General features: G+C 45.7%; 1 protein-coding gene across 1 annotated transcript in view; it reads right to left on the reverse strand.

Annotated features, from left to right (window-relative positions):
* The window catches only part of TANC1 (tetratricopeptide repeat, ankyrin repeat and coiled-coil containing 1), a 146,146-nt gene that overhangs the window by 11,626 nt on the left and 110,356 nt on the right, over positions 1-24,164 (reverse strand). Inside the window, exons 14-19 of the mRNA XM_008573351.1 lie at positions 19,202-19,438; positions 17,255-17,440; positions 13,978-14,056; positions 11,960-12,182; positions 4,901-4,988; positions 2,224-2,354 (exon numbers count right to left, since the gene is read on the reverse strand). Of these exons, the coding sequence (XP_008571573.1) occupies positions 2,224-2,354; positions 4,901-4,988; positions 11,960-12,182; positions 13,978-14,056; positions 17,255-17,440; positions 19,202-19,438 (944 nt within the window). The remainder of the gene's footprint in view (positions 1-2,223; positions 2,355-4,900; positions 4,989-11,959; positions 12,183-13,977; positions 14,057-17,254; positions 17,441-19,201; positions 19,439-24,164) is intronic.

A 24,164-nucleotide genomic window follows, 5' to 3' on the forward strand; every position in this document is an offset into this window, starting at 1 on the left:
TCTTTTTAACGTGCCCAATTCACTACTATATCTATCTACAAAACATCCACACACCAGGCAGAAATAGTAATTTGGCAGAAGGGGGATGCCAATCACAAACAAGTAATGACAAGACACTACAATGGGGGATGACGGGTAGCTAAGCATAACCAGGGGGTGGGGGCATGAGCATGGTCACATGGGTCCCAGGCTGGCACTGAAGCTAAGTACCCGCAGTAGAAGGGCGTGGGGCAGGGGAGGGGGACGTGGGAAAAGCTCACCTGACACACCCCCAAGCAATGGGTTAGTGAATGGCTTGCCCTTCATGGAGGTCAACTTTTAGCAAAGCTTTCTGAAGGAGATTCTCAGCCTCAGCAATAGGCCCTTAAACCGTGCACAGTGGTAAGGTTGGAAGAACAAGCAAAAAACCAGACAAATGACTCTTCACCACTGTTTCCAGCAGGAACCACTTTATCCACAGGGTAAGCCTAGAGCTGCTCCTCGGCACGCTCCGTGACATTGCCGCCACCACAGAACATGGCACATTCCCACTGCTTTCCTGCTCTTTATGCACTAACCAATGCTTCCTAAACTTTCCTGTGACTTAAAGAACACTGAGACTAGGAGAGAGGATCAGCCAGAGCATAGGGTCTAAGCTGAGAGGGCGACAGGGAATGGATGGTACAAACCAAGCTCTTGGGAATGCAAAGGAGAAAAGCCGAAATCCTGGGGGGAGCACTCACGGCTCCTACCAATGCAGTTAGTGGGGCTCAGCAGAAACATGATTCTGTGATGTCAACTTGGGTCTAGAAAATTCTTTTTATACTGGGCATGATAAGATCCTTTGTATTTGTAACTTTGGTGTGACCTGACACTAGGTGTGGGGTAGGTATGTGGTCACTGCTCCAGGGGGTCCCCACTCTCTTGCATCTGGTAAAGGCGACAATGCATCACTCATAGTTTAAAATAAGCAAACAAAAACAAACAAAAACCAGCCTGAGTCACAGTGCTGGATGGAGGGAACATGTTTCCTTTTCCAAAGAGCAGGACAAATCCGCTCTTCTTCCAGGTGTGCTGGATGATGGGTTACAAAATAACTAATGGTCGAGCTGCTGGTCGTGGTGGTGCTGCAGGGGGTCAGCTGAGGACAAAAGGAGGACGACAGCAAGGGAAAGAGAACAGGAGACAGCGTTGCCATGACACCCTCACATCAGTGACTGGGCTCCTGCTCCCCGATCTTAAATGGAGGACAGGTGGGAAGGGGTGCTTCTGCTATGTCACGTGACTCACACTGTCTGGAGGAAAGGGCACGAGGAGGTGGCAGCAACAATCCCAGGCCAGGACAACGAGCTCTTCGGTGGGACAGGAAAGGGCTGAGTGGCGTGGGACGGACACCCCTCAGGAAGGTGCATGCAGGCCGTGGGAGGAGGGAGAAGGCCGGGCGTGAGCTGCAGCCTGTTCCTGGCGTCTGCCGGGGCAACTCTGCCTTTAAATACAGCCTCGACGCTACACCTTTCCAGCTTCCAGAACAGAAAAGTGTCCCTACGAGTGAGTAAGACAGCCCTCTCAGGCGGAAAAAGGGGAAACACAGAAACAGCCCCTTCACAAAGGGTGAGGTCCAGATGCCAGCGAACTTACGAAAAGTGCCCAACCTTGTTAGTAATCCAGGTAACTGGGAAATGGACGTGCACAACGGGAATGCTTGCTCACACGCTGTGGTGGGAGTGAGGACAGGGTGATTGCTCTGGAAACAGGCTGACACCATATGTCAAAGACGTGTGTACCCTATGAGCCGGCAATCCCACTTGCAGACACATCCCCAGAGTCAGTTTCGGGGTGCACCTCACAGCAGCCCCAGACTGGAAGCAGCCCAGGTGGCCATCAGCAGAATGCATTGAGAAACCGTGGACCAGCCAAGCAACAGCATACTCGTACTATATGTGAGTAAAAATAACAGCTATGCAACTAAATGCAACAGAATGGGTCACTCTCACAAACGTCACCCTGATTCAAAGAAACAAAGCACAAACGAATATGCAGAGGTGACTCTGCTCATACACAGTTCAGGAACAGAGCACTGCAACAGCAGTCGTGGAAGAGGAGCCTTTGTCGGCCTTCTTTTAGAAAGAGTGGGACCCGGCTCAGTCTCCCAGGCACCTCAGCACAGCCCCAGGTCCTGGCAGCTGAGACCATGGGAACCAAGTGCTCAAGAGTGCTGGTTTCCACACACATGCCTAGGTCCATCTGTCCTCCTCAGACCCCTCTTGGGACAGCCAGCAGATGCCTGCTCCCTTTAGTGCCCATGATAAGGCCTGGGGAGAAGCTCCTGATCTGTGACCTCCTCTGGTGGCACCTTCTCCCCTCCTCAGACCCCTCTTGGGACAGCCAGCAGATGCCTGCTCCCTTTAGTGCCCATGATAAGCCTGGGGAGAAGCTCCTGATCTGTGACCTCCTCTGGTGGCACCTTCTCCAGCTTCTAATCAGCATGGCTATGGCTTAACCCCCAGGAGCCACACACACAAAGGATGCAAACCTGACATCTGGGCCTGACCTCCCTGTGACAAACAGCAATTCCTCCAAGGAATGAAGTCTCCAGGGACTGTCCTTAGGGTCATAGTGCGGTGTGGCTGGCGACTTCACCTCTTCACATGTCACAGGGAGGCACCTACATCTGCCCAAAAGATCATCTGAGCTCCACCTCCAACCCAGTGCCTTGTCCACCAGAAGTGAGGAAGGAGGTGGGACTAGCATAATGAGGGACGATGCCAGGCTGTCCTATCCTTGGGGACCTAAGGATATAAAGGTAGGCTAGAAAGACAGCAGGAAACCACCCCTTCTCCATCTGTCCAGAAGGGCAAGCTCATTCTTGATTCGCTTCTGGCCCTCAGTTCCCCAGAGGCAGGGAGCGTGAGCCTCAGTGTGAGGGAACTGTCCCTTCTTCAGTGGCTTCATCACAGACTGGGCCTTGTTACAGTGAACATGCATCCCAGGGAGGTCAGGAGCGGTGTGTGGGTCTGGCCATCTCCATGTTCGCTGGACATTCTCACTAACCGCCTGGAGAACAGCCTGCTTCTTTTCAGGAAGTAGGTCACCACATTTCTCATGGGAAGTACGTTTAAAGGGCTCTGTCCTGATTGATGACTTCAGTTTCTTGATCTCTGTTCACAGCAGACAGCACTAAGTGGGGGTGGGTGGGGGGACCAGAGGATGCCACAGATCGAGAACTGACTCCCAGCTTCCCAGGCCTTACTGTGGGCACAGGAGGGAGCAGGCATCTGCTGGCTGTCAAGAAGTTACAACATGCAAAGTAACTGTATGTTTCCATGAGGCGTAACTGGTTCTGATGGTATGTTCCCCTCAGTTCTCTGTGGTAAAACACTACTTCATGCAGCAGGACACAGTCCCCTGTAGCTCTCCAGGGAGATAACTGGTGAAAGCAGCCAAGGTCCCCATGAGAAGTCAGAGTTGGCACTAAGGTGTGTTCAGGGAGTCATCCTAGCAGAGGGTGCAGAAGGCCTGCACACCAAGGCTCTCAGTATGCCAGGGGTCAAGGACATAACACAGGACAAGAGACCCCAAAACACAGTTCTAGTCCCAGGTGCCGTGTGCGGCCTTAGCAAATCCATGAGGTCTCTGAGCTTCAGTTTCCTCAACTGTAAAGCTAAAGATTTGAACCAGATCAGAGGTATGAAGAGTCCAAAGGTTCATCAAATGTTTAATTCTAATTTCATTTTTTAAATGCACCTTAACTATTTAAAAATTTGTCCTCAACACAACACCCTCTACCACATTTGCTGTTACTAAATTCTAATACCCTGAGGCTGCCCAGCACATGAACATGGGTGACCAGAGTAACTTGTCATTGGGTGGTCTTCATAATAATGCTTATCCTGTTATCTGCCTAGTCAAAGAATTTCTTACAAGTATAAGAAGAGCTATCTTTAATAACAATTGCCATCTGCATCAATGATCTGAAGGAATGTGGATTTTTCTCAAGACAGTGCAAGCAGAATGCTGATCTGGACTGCAAGTGCCACTCAGATTTGTGCCATGCAAACAGGCTCATCGTCCTTACTGAGCAGACATTTAAACATATATTTGCATTAACAGAATGGTATTTATATCAGCTTTTTTTTTTTACTGATGTATTAGGGTGGAGGTTGGGATTCCCATACCCAAAATGTTTGAAAACCAGCAGCCAACGTGATCCTGTCTGTACTATGAGTGTCTAAGCAAGCTGGTCCTGGTCCCTATTGCACTGGAATCCCTGTTACAATCTGTTTCTGCCACTATGATGTTAATGATTCCTAATAACATGGGACTCAGGGCACTTTTATGCTATAGGAGACCAGAATATATGACAACCCAAAATATGCCTCTTTGGCAAAAGGATTATTTTGAGCTGATTATTTTGAGAAACTGCAGACACCAGAGAAGCTTTGCAAACAGAGTAGGAGTTTCCCTTCTGTAAGAGAAATTTACATCTATAAAGGGAATCTCCATTTGGAAGGGTGTGGTCCTCTCTGTGCCAGGAAGAGAAGGGTGACTGAAGCAGCAGAGACTCCTATCAGTGGAGAACCTACCTTGCAAACCTTGCCCTATTACCTGTGCTTTCCCCATACCCTTCATCTTTGACACAGAGTGCAATGGTATTTAAACCTGCGGTCTAGCCTCCTCTTTGAGAATTACTCAATTCTCTGGTATCTCCCAGGTATACATGAGGTATACTTGTTATTAACCTTCTGTTTCTTTTTCTCTTGTTAATCTGTCTTTTGTTACAGGGGTCCATCCCAACTCAGAACTATGAAAGGTAAGGACAAATTATTTTTTTGTCCCCTACAATATACATTATCTGAATTGACCTGAACATGACCCCAATGAGTGGTTCTTGAGCTGGAAGATCTGGGCATGGAGCCACTACCTGGACCTGCTGCTCCTTTGCAACTTTCCTCCACTTAGGAAACTCCTCCTCTTCCTTCTCCTCTGGATGTAATTGACCAGAAGAAGGACTGAATCAAAAGAAAGACACATGTATATGCACGTGTGCTCCAGGTGGGGACAGGGCCAGCTTATATGCAGGACTCCACAGAGAGGAATAAACACGGGACTCTTCCATTTGATGAGATCTACCACAGCATTCCACTGTTTTATTTGGTAAACAAGTTTCATCCCCACTATATTTGGGACCTTTAAATCGGGATTTCTGTTGCAGCTGCTACTGAATTTTTCCAACAGCAGTACATCAGAAATGACAGCCCAGCACTAAAAATAGGGACTGATTATTTTATGGAGGTTTCAGAGAAGCCAGAAGTTGCACCAGCTGACAAGGGGCGCGAGAGTACTTCCCCAGGCCTGGCGACAGGGTTGGAATCCATCCTCCCGGTCTGACTTGCTGTGTATGTGGTGATCAACTTCCTTTGGAGGTGATTAAGAACCTCTGAGCACAGGCAGACTTTGCCTGCGACTAAAACAGATCACGTTCTACACACAAATTCCTGATGAGGCTCTCAGTTACAAATGATGTAAACAGACAACAGGTCTGTGTTTTCCTTTTTCTACTCAGATTGCCTATTTTTGGCCCCATCCCTGCAAACTCCTGATGAAAGGATGTTATCTCAAGTTTCAGCTGCCACAAGGACTTACAGATACCATATTCGGAAACAAGTGAGACTGAAGAACAGTCAACTACATGCTTAAGCAAACAAAATCAGGGCAAAATTAATCTCAGGAATTCCAACTATTCCGCTGAGAAGGCTGGCCTCCGAGCTGACCACCACACTCCAAAGAGGGTCACTGCCCGCTGCCTGACCAGAGAAAAGGAGGGCAGGGGCCCAGGGTGGGAGGAGAGCCCTGCCAGTGGGGTGATGCCTTGTGTTCTGGCCAAACAGAGGAGGAGGAGGAAAAAAAGACTTGGTATGAAATGGAAGCTCTACAATCACTGAGAACACATGGCACTCCTTAAGACTCAAATTGGACACAATTTCTTTATTTGCAAAATCCTTAACAAGATGGCATTTGTGAATTACATTCCCGTGAAAGCACATATTTTCTGACAAGCTGAATAATTTCACCCAGCAATACTGTCCTCTGTCTTCAGAGCAAGAGTAGGTTTGTAATGGCAGTGTTCATTTTAAGAGAAACCTGATGGATACTCAACAATCTGAACTCATTGGAAACATTGGTGAGATACAGTTTTTTGTATCATAAAATGGATCATTCACAGGAATCTTTTACATATTAAAGTTCTCTGGGCAAAGATTTGATTTACAAAAATTCAACTGTCAATTTACTGGGAACACAGTCATTCCATAAACAGGGCTGTTTATAAAGTTTTACCACAGATCTGTCTCTCAAATACATGGGGATGTGCTACCCAGGCAGAGAACGGCTTGGCATTCCCACCCTCACTTGCTTCTGGACCCAATTTGGAGTCTTGGAGAGAAGAGCGACAGGTCAGTGCATGCAGAGGCTACCCCCCAGCAGGCGGCCACCCACGTTACACACCAATGACCCAGACTGTCCTCCCAGGCTAAAACCACCCACAGTAGCACAACAGGGTGCACCTGCACAACGCACGTCCTGCCAGCTAAGAGGGGGACGGGGGACAGGGGCAGAGTGGCTCAGTGGCTTGTACACCTGTGTTCAATTGTGCAATTTATTTCCTAGTATATTGGCCTTTCCTTTTATAAAAATTAGAGGAAAACAAAAGAAAAAGAAAAGAAAGTGCCAACTAATAGTAAGCAGCAGGGTTTCATCAATATCATCTAATTGGGGCCAGTGTGGAAACCATTAGATGTGACAAAGGCAGTGATGTCTGACCCTCAACTGGAGACTCTATGGACACACCTTGGTCAGCGGGAAAGGAAAAGAATGAAAGTAAAGGTGCACCTGAAATGTGGAAATTCCTCAATCATTTTATCTAAAAGGTAAAAAATAATTAGGGTTTTTATGATTTAAAAAAACAAACTCTGGAAATGACAGCACCCCACACCCGACTTTGTAACAACTGACTTTTGGAGAAATTGTTATATACAGAGGCTGCATGGCCTGTGTTGTGCTTTGCTGCCATTTGGAGCTGGGCTGTCACACTGAGGTCCCAGAGAAGCTGGCCCCCAAATCCTCTGACTGACAGTAACAATCCCCACTCCCCGCAAAAGCCAGGCAGCACGCCTCCCCCAACCTTCTAGGACTTGGGCTAAGATTTACAGAAGGCAAATCTCACAGCCTTGCTTTGTGAGGCATTTCCTTCCGTTGTTGAGGGAGGGAAGGGTTTCCATTAGATAGAAGAACATACTTTCCAAGAGCTATAAATTCTTTATCTCTACAAGACTGGGCAGTTATTTAATCTAATCCTCAACAATTTAAAGGACAAAATGAAACATAATAGAGACTTGCTCTTACTGAAAACCATACTTGCACTAGGAAACAAAACCCCTAGGCCTTGAGGCCCAGACCAAGCCTCCACAATTCTCCAGCCTTGACTGAAGCCCCTTTGAACAAGAAGCCAGCATTGCCCAAATACTTACTGAATTTCACAAGTCATAGTTGTTCATGACCTGTTCCTTAGCATTCACCATTTGACAAAATTCTCCCAAGGGCCAGGATCTCCCGAGGAGCAGGCCTGGCTGGGGCAAGCCCAGGGAGTCTGGGTTAGAAGGCACCAGGCAGCAACCAAGCACCATGTAGAATTGTTGCCTCCCTCACCCCCCAATCACCCCATTTTCAAAGAACTGTCTATGAGAGATTAAAACAAGGCAGAAACCAAACCTGGGGAACCAGAACACTCCTGACCATGTCACAAATTCTACTGTGAAAACACATACTGTCAGTCTCTGTGCATGGATTAAAGATTAAACATGAACCTCAAATTGCCAAGGAACCCTTAAAAAAAAATGTGCAACTGCCACTAAATAGGACTTCACATATGTGACCAAAATTATTTTCTACCCTTCATCTATGACTTCATCTTCCTAAAGTAATTGCAAAGTAACTGTAAGATTCGATGACTTAAACATTCACTTAAACACTCTATCAAGACCAAATACACAGCATAAATTAATAATATATTACAATAATAATATGAATCAACTTATCAATCCTGGTAGTATGTAACATCTATTGAGCACTTAACTGCTAGGCACTGTGCAAAATATCATGGGTGAGATCTCATTCAATCTTGATAAGAACGCTTTGAATGAGACGGCGTTATTATGTCCCTTTTACTGAGGTGAAGGAATTGAGTCACAAGGGGTTACCATCATTTGTCTCAAATCATAAAGTGAATCACTGTCACAGTTAAGAATTTAACCCAAGCAGCTGAATTAACTTGGAGCCATGTTCTTAATCAAAATAGGAAAATCCTACTGTATTTTAATAATACACTGTATTATTAAGCACATCTGTAATGAGCTTCCTATGTGACACGCTCATGGACTTTCATATTCATAAGTTTATTTATACACGACCAACTTCTATGAGGCAAGTACTATTCTCTCTGGCACAGATGAGGCAAGTAAGGCCCAGAGATGGTCAACAACTTGCCTAAGGTCACACAGCTGGAGGGAGTCTGGCTGGAGTCTGCGTTCTTAACTCCTACACTGTTACTCCAGGAAGTCTCCTTTAAAAATATCCAAGTCATCAAACAACCTTCTATGAATGCTGCTGAGGACAAAAATACAAGAAAATGTTTTTCTTTTCCCAAAGAACTGCTATGCTTTCTGCCACAGACAGTAAGAAAACTCTGGTCACACTGCTTCCTAAGGCCAGAGTAGTAGCTCAATTTAGGGAACATGCAGGATGTTATGGTGTGAATAATATCTGTACTGTTTCTCATGCCCTACTCCTGACTTAACTTTTTTCTTATTCTTATGTGTATTATTTCAAAAAAGCCTCTTCAAACCTTTGAGCAATAATGTGTGCTATGAAGAGCATAAGTTCAATGCAGAAATAATTTCCTAAAACACAGACAACATAAAGCACACAGACTTTCTAAAATCCATCAGAAGATTGCGGCTTTGACAGCTGTCACTTCTAAAGTGTGCTGAGAATGTTTGCACTTTTGATAGAAATGATTTAAAGCAGGAATAATGTTCGGCTCTTCCTTCTCTCCTTAAAGGCTAAGCACGGGCTGAGGAGGACTTGGCTGTGTGCAGGACACCACACGAGGCTTCAGAGGAGAAAGGGGGCATTTTCACAAAGCCACGTTATACAATTTCATTTCTGGTCTCAAAAAACCAGAAAGAATCCAAGTATCATTTCAAGAATTTGAAAGAAGCAATTATGATTTTTCTGCAAAAGTGCAGATGAACCTTCTAGGACTTCTAGGACTGAATGACTGAAAGAACAAACAACCGTGTTTGTAGGTGAAGATGCTCTAAGCTACCAAAATGTAGATGAGTAAATGAGCATAAGGTTTTCTGTGGAAGGCAGAGTGTTATGTTTTGTTTTCATTAGATAAATAGGCAGACACTACTCAGTAGAGAGACAGGCTCCACATACAGCAAATACAACTTGACCGAAGGGGTCAAGCTACCAATTTGCATGTGGCAAGATGCACTCTGTGTTTTCAACATGCTCACCCCGGCCTCTCAGCCTGCCCTGTAGGGCAGGGACACACAGATTGGCTGACCCCTACTGCCCTCTTAGCAAGAGGAGCAGTCTCCAGAACACACCTGCATCAGGGGCAAACCCAGCAGAAAGGGAACAAACCCTGTCCCCACAGTTCCACCCCTCATCTGCCTCCACTGTTTAGGTGACCCCCATGCTTATCCCCCTCCATCTAGAGCCCTGGGTAACACCCTCCCCCAGTGCCGGTTACCCCCCTTTGTCCTGTCCCTTACAGGGTACTGGGTTACCCACCCCATCTCCCCCTCACACCCCCTCCACCAATAAGTATTTCACCCAGATTTTCCTGCAAAGTGAACATCACATGCCCTAAAAATTATATGGCTTTGTTTTCTAAATTTAAATCCACTTGGTCAGCACATATGTGACAAGTACTGAACTATGCCTACACTGTCCAATTCAGTGGTCCCTAGTCACATATATTTAAACTTAAATAAATTACCCTCGGACGGGAGCGTCACCGCGCTTCCCAAGCGGCGCACTATCCAGTGCGCCACCGGGCTGGCCCAAGATAAGATTTTAAAATCTTATTTTAAGTTCTCTCAGTCGCACAAGTCACATTTTAAGTACTCAGTTACAGAAAGTTCTATTGGACAGAACTAGACTGAACAGTTGCCACACACCCAGGTAAGCAAAAAAAGACAAAAATTCCTGCCCCTATGAAGCCTGCAATTTGGGAAAAACAGCCTCGTATTAAATAAGCAACATCAACAGTAAGAATTATCAGTGGTAAGTCTAGAAGGGAACTGCACAGCGAGCCTGGAGCTGCGGAGGCGAGGCTGTGCTTCCCAGACCGGCGCCTGCACGAGCAGCACACGCCGGCACAGCCGGCCTCTCTTCCCTTCCTCTCAGAGCGAGAAGTCCTGAGCAGAAGTGCAGCCCGGAGCCTAGAAACACAGTCCTGACAACTCACACAGCAGGAGGTCACCATCTCCAGTCATTACAATCTGGGCTGACTCACATCAAACACTGACATGGAAAGAGTAACGCAGTTTGGTTGGGACTTCGTGGGAGCCAGCACTGACTCATCATGGCTGTGGAATGCCTGGAACGGAGAGAACACCAGCATCTGATGGGTTCTTCCCATGTTTCAGGCCACCCAGAAACTATGGGCCAGCAGCACCTGACCAAGTCTTGAATGTCACAGCCTCGAGGGCAGCGCTGTTAGGTGCAGGGGCTCATCTGCTGTGAGCGTTCTCCTGATGGGTCGTAAGCCTTCTTATTCTCCATCATAGCCTTTGGGGGCGGGGGAGAAGAGCTAAAGGGAGACTGGAACTATAGAACTGATTTTTGAAGGGCTGGTCTCTAAACATCAAACAGCAAGCAAATGGCCCTGAAAGCTGGTGATTAGGGAAACTTACATAAGTTAAGCCTTCTGTTCTCCAAAATTGGTAGAGATGGTCTGCAAGTTTTCTAAAAGCTGTGGGTTTACTGTAATAAAGCCCCAAACTGAACAGCTTCCATTTCAGATGAATGTCTTAAAAACCTATGATATACTTTCTTGTCTCTTTAAACCTAAGATACGAACCATCCCCTTCTGTGATGACATTTGGTGACTTGGAGTTACCAGCAGCAAGATGCTCAGGGTCCAAGACTGTCCATGCCCGACCACCCCACACCAATGGCCTATGCTCCCTGTTCCCTGGCTGGCAGCTGGCATCACTTCTCACTGAGAACCCACTGTTTCAGTCAGCAACAGGTTTCAGCCACACTTCTGCAATGCAAAGCAGACCCCATGCTGGGATTCCAGGATCTCTCCTGGCAGGAAAGTGGAGGGTTACTTGGTGCAAGGATGTGGCACCCCCACCTCTGGAATGTGACTGAGCGAGAGAAGACATGGGCAAGTAGCTGTGCTCCCAAAAGGGGGCATCACTGCATGGAAAACAATGGGCCCTTCAAAGATGGGCAGGTGAGCCAAAAACAGACTGAGGAGACCCTGCCTGTAACCCATCAGCTGGCATTTTAAAGCTAAGCTGTTTACAGCTAAGCCTACACTGAATAGACTTATATAAACGTATATAAGGGTTTGAAGACAGATGATGAACTGGCCTTATCCATGCAAAGCTTTCATTTGTTCTGCCAGCTTCCCACACCCCAGACAGGAGTCACTCTTGGGATCCTATCATTGCTCTGTAGCTAGAGACAGACAAGGTCCGTTCTAGAGTGGACTACTGACTGCACCCTGGAATCAGGACCAAACATGACCAGGAAGCAAAACAACTACTGTCACTGCTGAGGGTTCCTACAGCAATTAGAAACAATGCACATGGCAGTGCAGCCCCCACCATCCGGGGAACTGCCAGGACCCGCTACCTGACAATGCGGCTTGGTGGGAACTAGGACCCCAGTTGCTCACACGATCATTAGCAAGGCCTTCAGCCCTCTGCAGGCCACAGCCAGTGGGTGCTCCAGAAGGCTGCCACATGCCTCATCTGCTGTCATTCCCACACTTGGGGGCAGGTACCATGGGCCCCACAGGACCAAATCCTGAACATAGACCTCACATTCTGGACACTGCAGCATGCATTCATGTAAAGCCCCATCTCCCTTCACAAACACAGACTTGGAAAGTGGAGGGTCTGGGGCAGCAGACAATGGTGACCATTTTTGAAGGAACACAAGAGAAAGGTATCAGAGAGAAAGATGCACAGAGAAGGTAACATTGGTTTTACTGACATGAAGTCCATAGAGAGCCACTGTGGCTTTCTATTTCTATTTCTAAAAATAGTCTCAGCTTGCCTTTTCTTGGTTTAAATTTTTACAAGTCCCTCAAATAAACTCTTGGCTGATGAAATTCACCCTAATATCTGCTGAGGAAGGATAGAAACTGCTTCCCAGGCTGCAAAGTGATCTGAAGATGTGTGGTGTTACTACCACTAGCACTAACCTCCATCGTCATCATGGGTACCTCTCACTGCATGCCACCAAAGGTCAGGCATTCTAGGTGACTGTGTGGTGGTTCTCTATTTTTCCTGAAGCTATGAGTCCCTTGATGCGTGTTAAGAAAACAAGAGTCCTGGGCTCTCCCTAGACCTAGTGAATCAGAATATCTAGGTGTAAGTGCCCCAGAGATTCTTATCAGGGGTGCATTTGGGCAAGATTGTTATCTCTTTTAGTCTTCATCACAATCCTAGAAGTCAGGTTCTACCTCATCTGACAAGGAGGAAAAGTAACTTGTCCAGTTGCTAAACGAGGCAACAGAAGTGCAAGGATTTGCACCTTCTGGCTATCAGCAAAGGCACGTTCTTACCCCCTCAGCCGCACTGCTGCCCACAATGCAACATGGAAGTTGATGGAAACTTTTCTTTCACCAAAGTATGGAACAGATTTTACAAGTTAAAAGGGTAGGGGAAGGACTCCATAAACATTTTAATATACACACTTTGGCTCTCAGCATAATCCAACCCCATTTGCAGTCCTGTGCTTTCTCTGTAGCCCAGGCCACGCCAAGCTCCTCCTCTGGCCCCACAATGAGCAAGGGGAAACCATGAGGCTCGCAGGGCAGCCTGCAATCCCTCCAGCAACACCTCACAGGCTTTTCATAAGTGTGAGTTAGCTAATAACCTCTCCACACCACCATTTGGCTTGTTAGGAAATAATTTAGAAGCACCTGGAAACAAATCTGTGCAAGAGAAATGGAAATCATATGCACTATGTACACACACAGAACATAACCTGGAAATGCATATTAAACACTCTTAGTTACATTTATTAAAAAACGACTCATAATTTTAAGTCTTAGATTTCTAACACTAATTTCAGTCAAGTGGAAAATTTCAAGGCATTATCTACATTAATGTGACAAGTAACCAACTTACATCTTGCTTCATTAAGATGTACTCACCTCAGGCTTCCTTCTCACTATAGTTATACACACATACCCAGGCCAGTGGAAACGGATGCACAGCTTATACTCAGTATATTAAGTAGGCCCCGTGAGGCCTGAGCTCTACCCTCCTTCCACAAGGCAGGGCGGGCCAGCCTTCCTTACCAAGCCACCACTGGTTCATTTGCAAACAGATATGCAAGTTCCTGCCTGGCTCCTTTGCCCAGGTCATAGGAAGACCAGGCTGGTTAGGATATGTGAGGAGTTAGCAAACTACAAAGTACTACCTTATTGAGGTATTTCCATCTGACATTTATCAGATGCACAGTTAACTGCTGGTTTAATGCAAATGATTCAAATTTTATAAGCTTCTAGCAAAGTTCTACTACTCATTTGGAAAGTTTAAAAAGCTCTAAGCTTCAAATGCCTCATGATAAAATAAAAATAGGACTACACGCATCACAAGTCATTCTTAAGACAATTAGGCCCAAACGGGCTAAAACATCAAGTAAGCTGCCCCAGACTACAAGCCCTGGAACCATAATTACCTGTTTCTCCCCACAATGTGTCGGTGCCATTGACTTCTATTTCATGTTCCTTTTCCATTCCCAGCAAGCACTGGACCACCTGTCAGAAGTGGCAAGGTGATTTAATGAGTTCTCACAGCAATAGGTGCTTATTATATCCCATGTATCAAAGGAGAGTGTGTGTTTTTTTAACCATTATTATCTCATACTGCACAAGGAGAGAAAATATGAGAACCATTTTCAAGCATAATTCATATGCTACTCACACTTTCACTTGGAGAAGAATTAAAAAAAAAAAAAAATCTCAGTGAATTTCAGCAACATTGTTCAGGATTACTAGGTACTTAGAATTCTAATGAATTCCAACATGACCCAAATATGCCAGCCTAATCAACAAAGGACAGGGCAGATCACACAAAGTGCAGTTTCTGCATAAATCACCAGAAGATGGTGAATCCATTTTTCACGAGGAAGAAAAACAAGGTGATATGTACCTTTTTCCAATAATTTCTTTTTAAAAAAATATTTTCCAAATCACTTTTCTACTGGCAGCACTATTCTTTTCCAACATTCCTGTTAATGAGCAGGCTAGGTCATAGGAGTGGAGGCAAGAATAGTGTCTTTCAAGGGGATGGAAGCATCTGTGCTCTGGCCAGAGCCAACGTTCACCCTGAGCAATAGCAGTGGCCGGAGAACAAAACAGAGCACCTTCCAGTTCCCAGTCCATACCCTTTGTGGGAGGCTGAAGGACGGCCCCCAAGTATGTCCACATCCTAATCCCTGGAAGCTGTGAGCATTACCTTAAATACATACCAGGGAATTGCAGATGTGATTATGTCTTGAAATGGGGTGGTTTTCCTGAATTATCAGGGTGTATATCTGACACACCTTGATGTAAAAAAAAAAAAATCTCAGTGAATTTCAGCAACATTGTTCAGGATTACTAGGTACTTAGAATTCTAATGAATTCCAACATGACCCAAATATGCCAGCCTAATCAACAAAGGACAGGGCAGATCACACAAAGTGCAGTTTCTGCATAAATCACCAGAAGATGGTGAATCCATTTTTCACGAGGAAGAAAAACAAGGTGATATGTACCTTTTTCCAATAATTTCTTTTTAAAAAAATATTTTCCAAATCACTTTTCTACTGGCAGCACTATTCTTTTCCAACATTCCTGTTAATGAGCAGGCTAGGTCATAGGAGTGGAGGCAAGAATAGTGTCTTTCAAGGGGATGGAAGCATCTGTGCTCTGGCCAGAGCCAACGTTCACCCTGAGCAATAGCAGTGGCCGGAGAACAAAACAGAGCACCTTCCAGTTCCCAGTCCATACCCTTTGTGGGAGGCTGAAGGACGGCCCCCAAGTATGTCCACATCCTAATCCCTGGAAGCTGTGAGCATTACCTTAAATGCATACCAGGGAATTGCAGGTGTGATTATGTCTTGAAATGGGGTGGTTTTCCTGAATTATCAGGGTGTATATCTGACACACCTTGATATAACAACAACAGTCCTTACAAGAGGGACAGGAGGAATCTGGTCACAGAAAGGGGGGGCCACGAGCTAAGGAATACAGGTGGCTTCAAGAAGCTAGAAAAAGCAAGGAAGCAGACTCTCCCCTAGAGCCTTCTGAAGCAACATCGGATTCTTGACGCCTTAACTTTAGACTTCGACCTCCAGAGCTGTAAGAGTAAGTGTGTATGGTCTTGAGCCACTAAGTGTGTGGCCATTTCTTACAACAGCATTAGGAAACTGATCAACCCTTCGAGGCTTTTGGTGAGTGAATCCTGCTTATTTTGATTAAATGGTTACTGGTTGTGCTGAGGTTACTTCTGCTCAGAATTCCTCCCAGCTAGCTTTAAAATAAGGGGATACACAGGAGTTGAGATGAAGGTCATGCCTACCTGTGGCGTTCACAGACCTCCCAATGATGATTTTCTGTATTCTGGATTGTAGCAGATTGAATTATGTCCCCCAAAACTCACTGAAGCTTGAATTGTGTCCCCCAAGTTTTATGTATTTGTAACTTAGCCCCCACCGTGACTGTTAAGAGGGTGGGAAATGCTATTATGGTAATTGAAAGGTAGGGCCTTGATGAGGTGATTGGATGGCAGGACTGTGCACTAGTGAATGGATTAATAATAGTGGCCAGGAGCATGGTTCTGAGGGCTTTAAAAGAAGAGGAAAGCCTGTCTCTTGCTCTCTCTGTTTCCACCATCTTGCAACGTGAGATCTCTGGGTCACTGTCACCACCACCAGATGGTCTTTGGACTTCCCAGCCTCAGAAACTGAAAGCAATAAGTTTTGTTTTTTTTATAAATCATCCAGTTTCAAGTATTTTGTTACAAGCAACAGGAATGGACTAATACACAGACCCACTCAGATTTAGGCAATGGTTTAAAGAGGAAAAACATCTACTTTTCAGATATGTGTATTTAACATGTATATATATGTGCATGTGTGTTTTTAATGTTTTAAGTGCCAGAAGTCAGCCAGACATCTTTGCACTCAAATTTAAGTCATTCTGGGGAAAGAATTTTACCAAATACTGTCACCTCTAATTGCTCAAAGATAATACAGAGTGCAAAATACATGGAGGACATCGAGAACAATGTTATTAAATTTACAGATAAAGCTAAGACACACAGGTCAGGAGACAGCAATTAAATCTTCAAATTAAGGGATACTGACATTTACTAGAAACAAATGCTCTATTTAACTGCTGCATGAAGTTTTTCTTCAGTGTAGGAACTGCAAATGACAAGCGTTCTTACATGCTATCAAAGCACTAAAGTTCTACTTGCAAAAGTCCTTCAAATACTCAAAAATAATTTTAGAAGTAGCATTCCATGTGATTATTTTTAAAAGATCACAAGGACAAAAGAACGAGTCAAAGGGGAAAAATGTAAAACAGCAGAGCTAGAGGGTAAAAGTGGAACAGGGAAGAAGAGAGAGAGACAGACAAGGAAGGGTAGAGAATGAGCAGCACCAAGAGGCCCCTCATGGGAGCCCAACCCACAGGGGAAGAACCAACCCGCCTGTCCCCACCGCATGCATGCGAGACTGTGGCCTCTCCTCTGGTTTCCACTGGTGGGAGGGACGTGGTGCCAAGAGCGGACCTTCTACTGAGAGTGCTCAAAGCCACTTGCTAGCTCTTGAAATCCTCATTTTCTTCCATTCCTTCAGTGTGTCACAGCCTTGTAGCTTAGAAGGCGGCGACTGTCAAAAGAAATCGACCCACTGGGTACCACTGCTGCTTCCGTTTCCCAGGAAAGAACCCCTGGACCCCACTCACCGAGCTGTGGCCCATGCTGGCGGCTGCCGTCAGTGCCTGCTGCAGGGCTTGGCTCTTCGTTGGTGCACCTGGCTGGGGAGGGCCTGCTGACCACTCACAGTTCAGGAGGTACCGGAGAACGTCGCCATGGCCCCGCAGTGCACTGTGGACGAGTGCACACTGGCCTTTCTTATCCAAGTGGTCCATCTGGTGGCAGGAGCAGCGGAAGGGCACAGGTGAGCATCGCCTCTCCTCTGAGGGAATAGGGGCACCACAAACACAGTGCACAAACCCCATCCCAATTCATCCTTCCAGAGAGCACTGAACTGTTGTCTGAGTCACTTCATGATAATGAATGCGCTGGTCCAGGCCTTGGCTTCCTTTTAGGACTAGTGATCACAAGACACCCTCCTCACCCCTATGTCTCTCTAGCAAACTACATGGAGCTCCAAGTTCTCTCGTGGGCACATACGAAGACACAGACCAAAGCCTATGCTTCCCAACCCTGGTTGCGTGGTTGTAGTATTCTAAGTCTGCTGTGACAAGTTACAATTTGGGGGAGTAGAGCAGTTCTCTGGTCACAGAGTAAGGGGAGCCAGAGAAAGGGAGGGATGCGGAAACACAGCTCTGAATGAAGAAGAGTGGCAGGGGAGTCTAAGTGGGGAAGGAAGCTCTGCACAGGCAGGTGACCTGGGACATGCTGCCATGTAAGGTGGAGCCAGCTAGCCAGATGGGGGCCTCAGAATAAAGCTAAGGGACAGCCGGGATCTGGAAATGGAGGTGTGGTGATGTGTGTGTGGCACCCCCACTGCTCCGGCTTAGCTGTGACATTTCCCTTCTTCCACGAGCTGAAGTTCACACATCCCAATGTTGGACTTTTGAGAGAAAAACAAGTTTTTGTTGAACTTTAAATATCCTAATTAACTAAAAAGATGAAAGACAATTATCAGTGGTTTAATCTCTATTATTCAAAAGACACATTTCCCAATAAAATGCTTATAGTAAACCTAAATAGAGTTTACTGTGAGCTCGGGTTCATTCTCATTTAATCTATTAATGCTGATAGTTCTAGAGTAACTTGTTTAATAATATACAGTTATTTCATGCGAATGTTAATATACTGATTAAATGCATACACAATGGTTCTGTGGTAGATACAGTTACGCCCGTCCCACAGGTGAGAGGCCTGACACGCACAGGCTCAGTAACCTGCCCAGCATCCCAGCTGGCAAGTGGAGAGATGATGAATCTGGGCAGTCTAGTTCCTGCAGCTCAAGCACATCGCTTTTAAGACCCACGGAACTCCTTTTACTGTTTTAAAAAAGACATGAAATGGGATAACGAGAGGGGGGACCCAGCTGGCAAGTGGAGAGATGATGAATCTGGGCAGTCTAGTTCCTGCAGCTCAAGCACATGGCTTTTAAGACCCACGGAACTCCTTTTACTGTTTTAAAAAAGACATGAAATGGGATAACGAGAGGGGGGAAAAAACCAGACATTTAAAATCTTTTCAACCAATCATGGTGCTGTGTTAAACTCTACACCAAGTTCTAGGTCAACACTTGCAGGCTTTTTAAAGGCTGGCCCGACTAATGTGGCTAGTGGCCAGGAGGCTCCTTGGTATTCTGCCTTCCCCTGGGCAATACTGGGCAGAGTAACAGCACATGAACAAAACCCATGGCCCACACTGCTCCATGGCAAGCAGCATCACAAACCGACCGCCACTTGCAGCCCTACTTCTTCTGTGTATGCTGTGCTTTCTGTTTACGCAATTAGACTGAGTAGAGACAAAGGGAGACTGGCCTGAGCGATGACAACTCTAGCAATGATGTGAAGGATTCCCTCCTTCCCCATCAGACTGAGTAGAGACAAAGGGAGACTGGCCTGAGCGATGACAACTCTAGCAATGATGTGAAGGTATCCCCCCTTCTCCAGCCCTCCCCCATGGTGGGGAAAGCTACTGCTTACCCTTGCCCCCTTCTTGACCAGCAGACACACCAGCTTCATGTGGCCGGCAGCTGCCGCGTAGCACAGGGCAGTCATGCCGTTCTCTGACATTCCATCCAGGCAGGCGCCGAATTCCAGGAGCAGAGTGACGACTTCCTCATGGCCCAGGTGAGACTGGACACATAGGATTGGGGCATTATTTAACACTTCTGTCCTGTAGTTCACGTTGGCCCCTCCCAAAATCAGGAGACGGCTCACCTGTAGGACAATGTCCCCCAACAAGATTAATTTTTCACACAGATGTAAATCTCAACAATATTTGTGGAGAAGGGCAGTATCTTTTTTCTGACGGCTATCTTTGATTTTTTGTATCATTTTAATCCAGTGGCTCTTGAACTTAAGTGTGCATGAGTATCACCTGGGACCATGTTAATAATGCACATTTCTCATCGATAGGAACATAAAATGGTGCAGCCCCAATGGCACACAGTATAATGGTTCCTCAAAAAAATTAAAAATAGAATTACCATATGATTCAGCAATCCCACTTCTGGGTATTTATCCAAAAGAACTGAAGGCTGGATCTCAAAGGGATATGTGTGCATCTATGCTCATTGTAGCATTATTCACAATAGCCAAGAAGTGGAAGCAACCTAAATGTCCATCAATGGATGAATGGATAAAGAGAATGTGGTATATACATACAATGGAATATTATTCAGCCTTGAAAATAAAAACATTCTGACACATGCTACAACTTGAATGAACCTTTAAGATATTATGCTAAGTAAAATAAGCCAGATACAAAAGGACAAATACTGTATGATACCACTTATGAGGAACCTAGAGTAGCCAAATTCAGAGAGATAGGCCAGAACATTGATTTCTGGGCCTGGGCAGAGGGTGAAATGAGAGCTGTTGTTCAATGGATACAGACTTTTAGTTTTGTGAGATGAAAAGTTATGAAGATTTAATGAAGAATAATGTGAATGTACTGAATTGTACACTTAAAAATGGTTAAGACAGTAAATTTTCTGATAAGCGTTCTTCACAATTAAAAAAATTTAGAAATAAGATATGCACATTCTCAGGCCCCACTGCCTGTATTCTGATGTGCAGATCTGGAGTGGAGCATTTTCAATGAGTTCCCAGGTGATACTGATGCTGGTGGCTTGGGAATCACATTTTGTAAAATCACTGTTTAACCTAAATAAAAACAGAATAGTCATTTTTCTGGCAGTGAAGTAATAATCACAGAATTAAATAATTAACAGTGAGATCAAGTCAAGAGAAAATACAGATGTTCTTTTCTTTACAAGGATGTGTCCCTGAAAGACAAGCAGAATTCATGGAAATGTTCATGTGCCCTGGGACTGCTAGCAGCATGACACTCCTAGAAAATAATCTGCTGCTTCTAATGATTACTGTATCTATCACCCACTAAACTCCTCGGATCCAGATATAAGGGAGAGTTTCCATCCACAGATTTAAAAATTAAAATCACTGAAGATATGCAAATTTTAGCTATACTAATATCTTTTCCAAATCTCCAGATCACTAGAAAAAAATGACACTCCTTTAAACACCTGTTAAGATGCCTAGTATGTTTTTTTCAAATGGTCACTTCAATGGTCCCGATCTGCATCAATCACAACCCTTGCCAAACCCTGGTAGGTCCCCCGGGCTGCCCACTCAGTGTGAAAACCACAGAGATGGTGTCATTTATTGACTAGAGACACACAGGGATCATTAATATACATAAAGATGACAAGGCATATAAAACTCAGGGTATTTCAGTGACATGTGTCTACAAGAATAGCTGAAAGAATATTTGCAAACTGATAGGTATGGGAAATTAATACTATCAGACGGTGAGACCATAACTCATAAAAACATATTGACAGGTTAGATCCCAAAGCGTGAGATTTCAAGACGTCCTGGTTGCTGCTGAAGCACGAAGCCCGTGTGATCCAGGCCTCCAGGCTCCTCTCTGACCTTCTCTCCAGACCTTCCCCTGGATTCCCTCACTGTGGCCACTTGGGCCCAAAGCTTATCCTGCAACAATGTCAAGCAGACCCTGTCTCCCAACCTCTGCCTGAAATGCTCATTCCAAAGATGCAGATGCCAAAGGATTGCTTGCTCTAGGTCTCTGCTCAGAAAATTACTCTACCTCTCTGTGCTTCAGGTGCTGTGAAGGTTAATTCTAGATGTCAACTTGGTTAGATGAAGGACTGCTGAGAAACCTGGTAAAGCTATCTTTTCAGGTGTGTCCGTGAGGGTGTTTACAGCAGAGATTAGTACGAGAGTCTGAGTGGCCTGAGTGTGAAAGACCCACCCTCAGTGTGGGTGGGAACCATCCAATCCACTGGGGGTCTGGAGAGAACAAAAGACAGAGGAAAGAGGTGAAGCTCTCTCTCTCGATCCGCTGGAGCTGTGATACACTCTTCTCTCCTGTTCGTGGACATCAAAACTTGAGACTCTTCAGCTTTTGGGTTCCAAAACTTACCCCAACGACACCATCAGCTTCCCTAGTTCTGAGGCCTTTGGACTTGGACTGAGCCACGCTACCGGCATCCAGTTTATAGACGGCCTATCGTGGGACTTTTCTTCACAGTCACGTGAGCTAATTCCCCTAATAAATCCCTCTTGTGTAATTATCACATATCCTATTGATTCTGTCTCTCTGGAGAACCCTGACTAACACAGGTGCCTTCTCAGAAAACGGTAATATGCCACCCATTCCACCTGATGGGTACTCTTCGCTGACACTGTGAAAGAAGGTATACTTTGAGCACTATGGTGAATACCTTATAAGAACTTAACTAGGAAGGTATGTTCTTAGGGGCAGAGCTTCCGTGAAGATGTTTGCCTTCAGTTCACACTCCATCTGCTACTGGGAACAACGTCTCCTTTGGTGGGACAACGCTGTGGGTATTTTCACCATTCTCATCAGGGTGTGGGCCTTCCCTTAACCCACGGTTCTTCACCCTGCTGCACACTGAAGCCACCTGGGAGCTTGACAGTTTCCAATGCCCAGGCCTCACCCCTGGAGATTCTGACTTGGCTGGGGCGGGGGCTCTGGTACTCAGATCTCCCAAGTGATTGTAGGTGGCAGCTGGCGCTGTAATCATGTCAGGTGATAAACACACCTGCAGACCATGGGCTTGCTGAGTGTCAGGTACCTAAAGCCGTGTGACTTGGGGCAAGCCACCAACTGCCTTAGACCATCATAAAGCGGGTTCCCTCATCAGAATAATGAAGATAAAAACAGTTTCACTTCATGGGGTGGTTGTAATGATTAAAAATGAACATGAAAAGTGTATGTATGGGCCGGCCCGGTGGCGCACTGGAGAGTGCGCCACTTGGGAGCACGGCAGCGCTCCCGCTGAGGGTTCAGATCCCATGTGGAGACCGGATCTGCTCACTGGCTGAGCGTGGTGTGGGCACAACACCGAGGATTGCGATCCCATTGCCGGTCCCCGGTACGGGCGCGACACCGAGGGTTGCGATCCCGTTACCGGTCAGTAAAAAAGAGACAAAAAGGAAAAAAAAAAAAAAAAAGTGTGTATGTACTCATACAAATACATGTGTTTGTGTGTGTGCACAGCACTTAGCATCCTGTAAGTGCTAAATAAATACTAATTGCTATTGTTATAATCACCCTTTCATGGAGTCATGGGAAGGGACAAGAGCCCAGGTCCTGAAGGAGCTCTGCCCAAGGCACCTGGTGACCTGGAGGTCTGGTCTTTTGTCTACATCACCTTGTGTGCCCACTCTGGGCTGTTCACCAGCACAGACCAACTGGGAAAACTCATGCAGAGTTGAGAACAGATGTGAGTCACTAGGAGCCATCAAACCCTCAAGGCAGGCAGCTCCTGTTAATAACCACCACTAGGCACATCCAGAAATTCCCAGGTGCCTATAGCAGAGTCACAGTTTCCAGAGGTGAGGTGAAGCACTAATAAAAATAACTCACTTGAACATGTAATAAATGCCAAGTACTTTCCCAAGAATTTTAACACCTTGGTGAGGCTTCCTTTTTTTTTTTTTTTTTTTAAGATGACCGGTAAGGGGATCTTAACCCTTGACTTGGTGTTGTCAGCACCACGCTCTCCCAAGTGAGCTAACTGGCTATCCCTATATAGGGATCTGAACCCGTGGCCTTGGTGTTATCAGCACCACGCTCTCCCAAGTGAGCCATGGGCCGGCCCTTCGGTGATGTTTCTGATCTCTCTACAAGACGAGCTCTTCTTTTCTATTTTATAGGTGAGAAAACTGAGGCTCAGAGCAGGTAAGGCAAAGATCAGCTCTGAGCACAAAGCCAATTATGTCTAGAGCAGTCCAGCAGTGGAAGCAACATCTCTAACTAAGACTGCATTGCATTAAAAGAAGGTGTTTAAATGATCCGCCCTATAAATTCTTTCCTGAGTAAATGGAAATTTTCTGATCATCACAGAAGCCCTCCTTGGACAACACTTGGAAGTGGCAATATTATCTATAAACTTCTGGATTTAATGAATGCAAGAAAACAAAAAAGGGGGATGGAGGTAGGCAAAGCAAATGCAATTGTGAGGAACAGACATGGTGCTGGCCTGCATGGCACTTTGTAGTTTTCTAGCTAAGTATATCCTCCTCTCCTCCCAGTCCTCCTCTCCTCCCTGCCTTCAGAGGAGAAAAGAATCACAACCCGAATTCTCCTGAGGCCACGGTCTGTGGCTGGCAGCCAGTCCTAAGAGACAACACTAGCAAAACAACCAGCTGGATTGGAGCCTGGAGGCACTGGCACCAATGACCACACTGGGCCAGCCAGGCCCTGGCTGGCATGACCCTGGTCCAGCAACAGCAAACTACCTTGCTGGAGATCACTGGCATGCCACTGAAATTAAAATATGTCTAGCAAGTAATCATCCCAGAGCAAGTTGCTTTAATTTACCAAAGTGGCAAACTGCAATTATTGCTCAAAATGACATTCATTGCTGTATGA

This window comes from Galeopterus variegatus, unplaced genomic scaffold, assembly GCF_000696425.1.
Source record: "Galeopterus variegatus unplaced genomic scaffold, G_variegatus-3.0.2 Scaffold908, whole genome shotgun sequence".
NCBI lineage: Eukaryota > Metazoa > Chordata > Mammalia > Dermoptera > Cynocephalidae > Galeopterus > Galeopterus variegatus.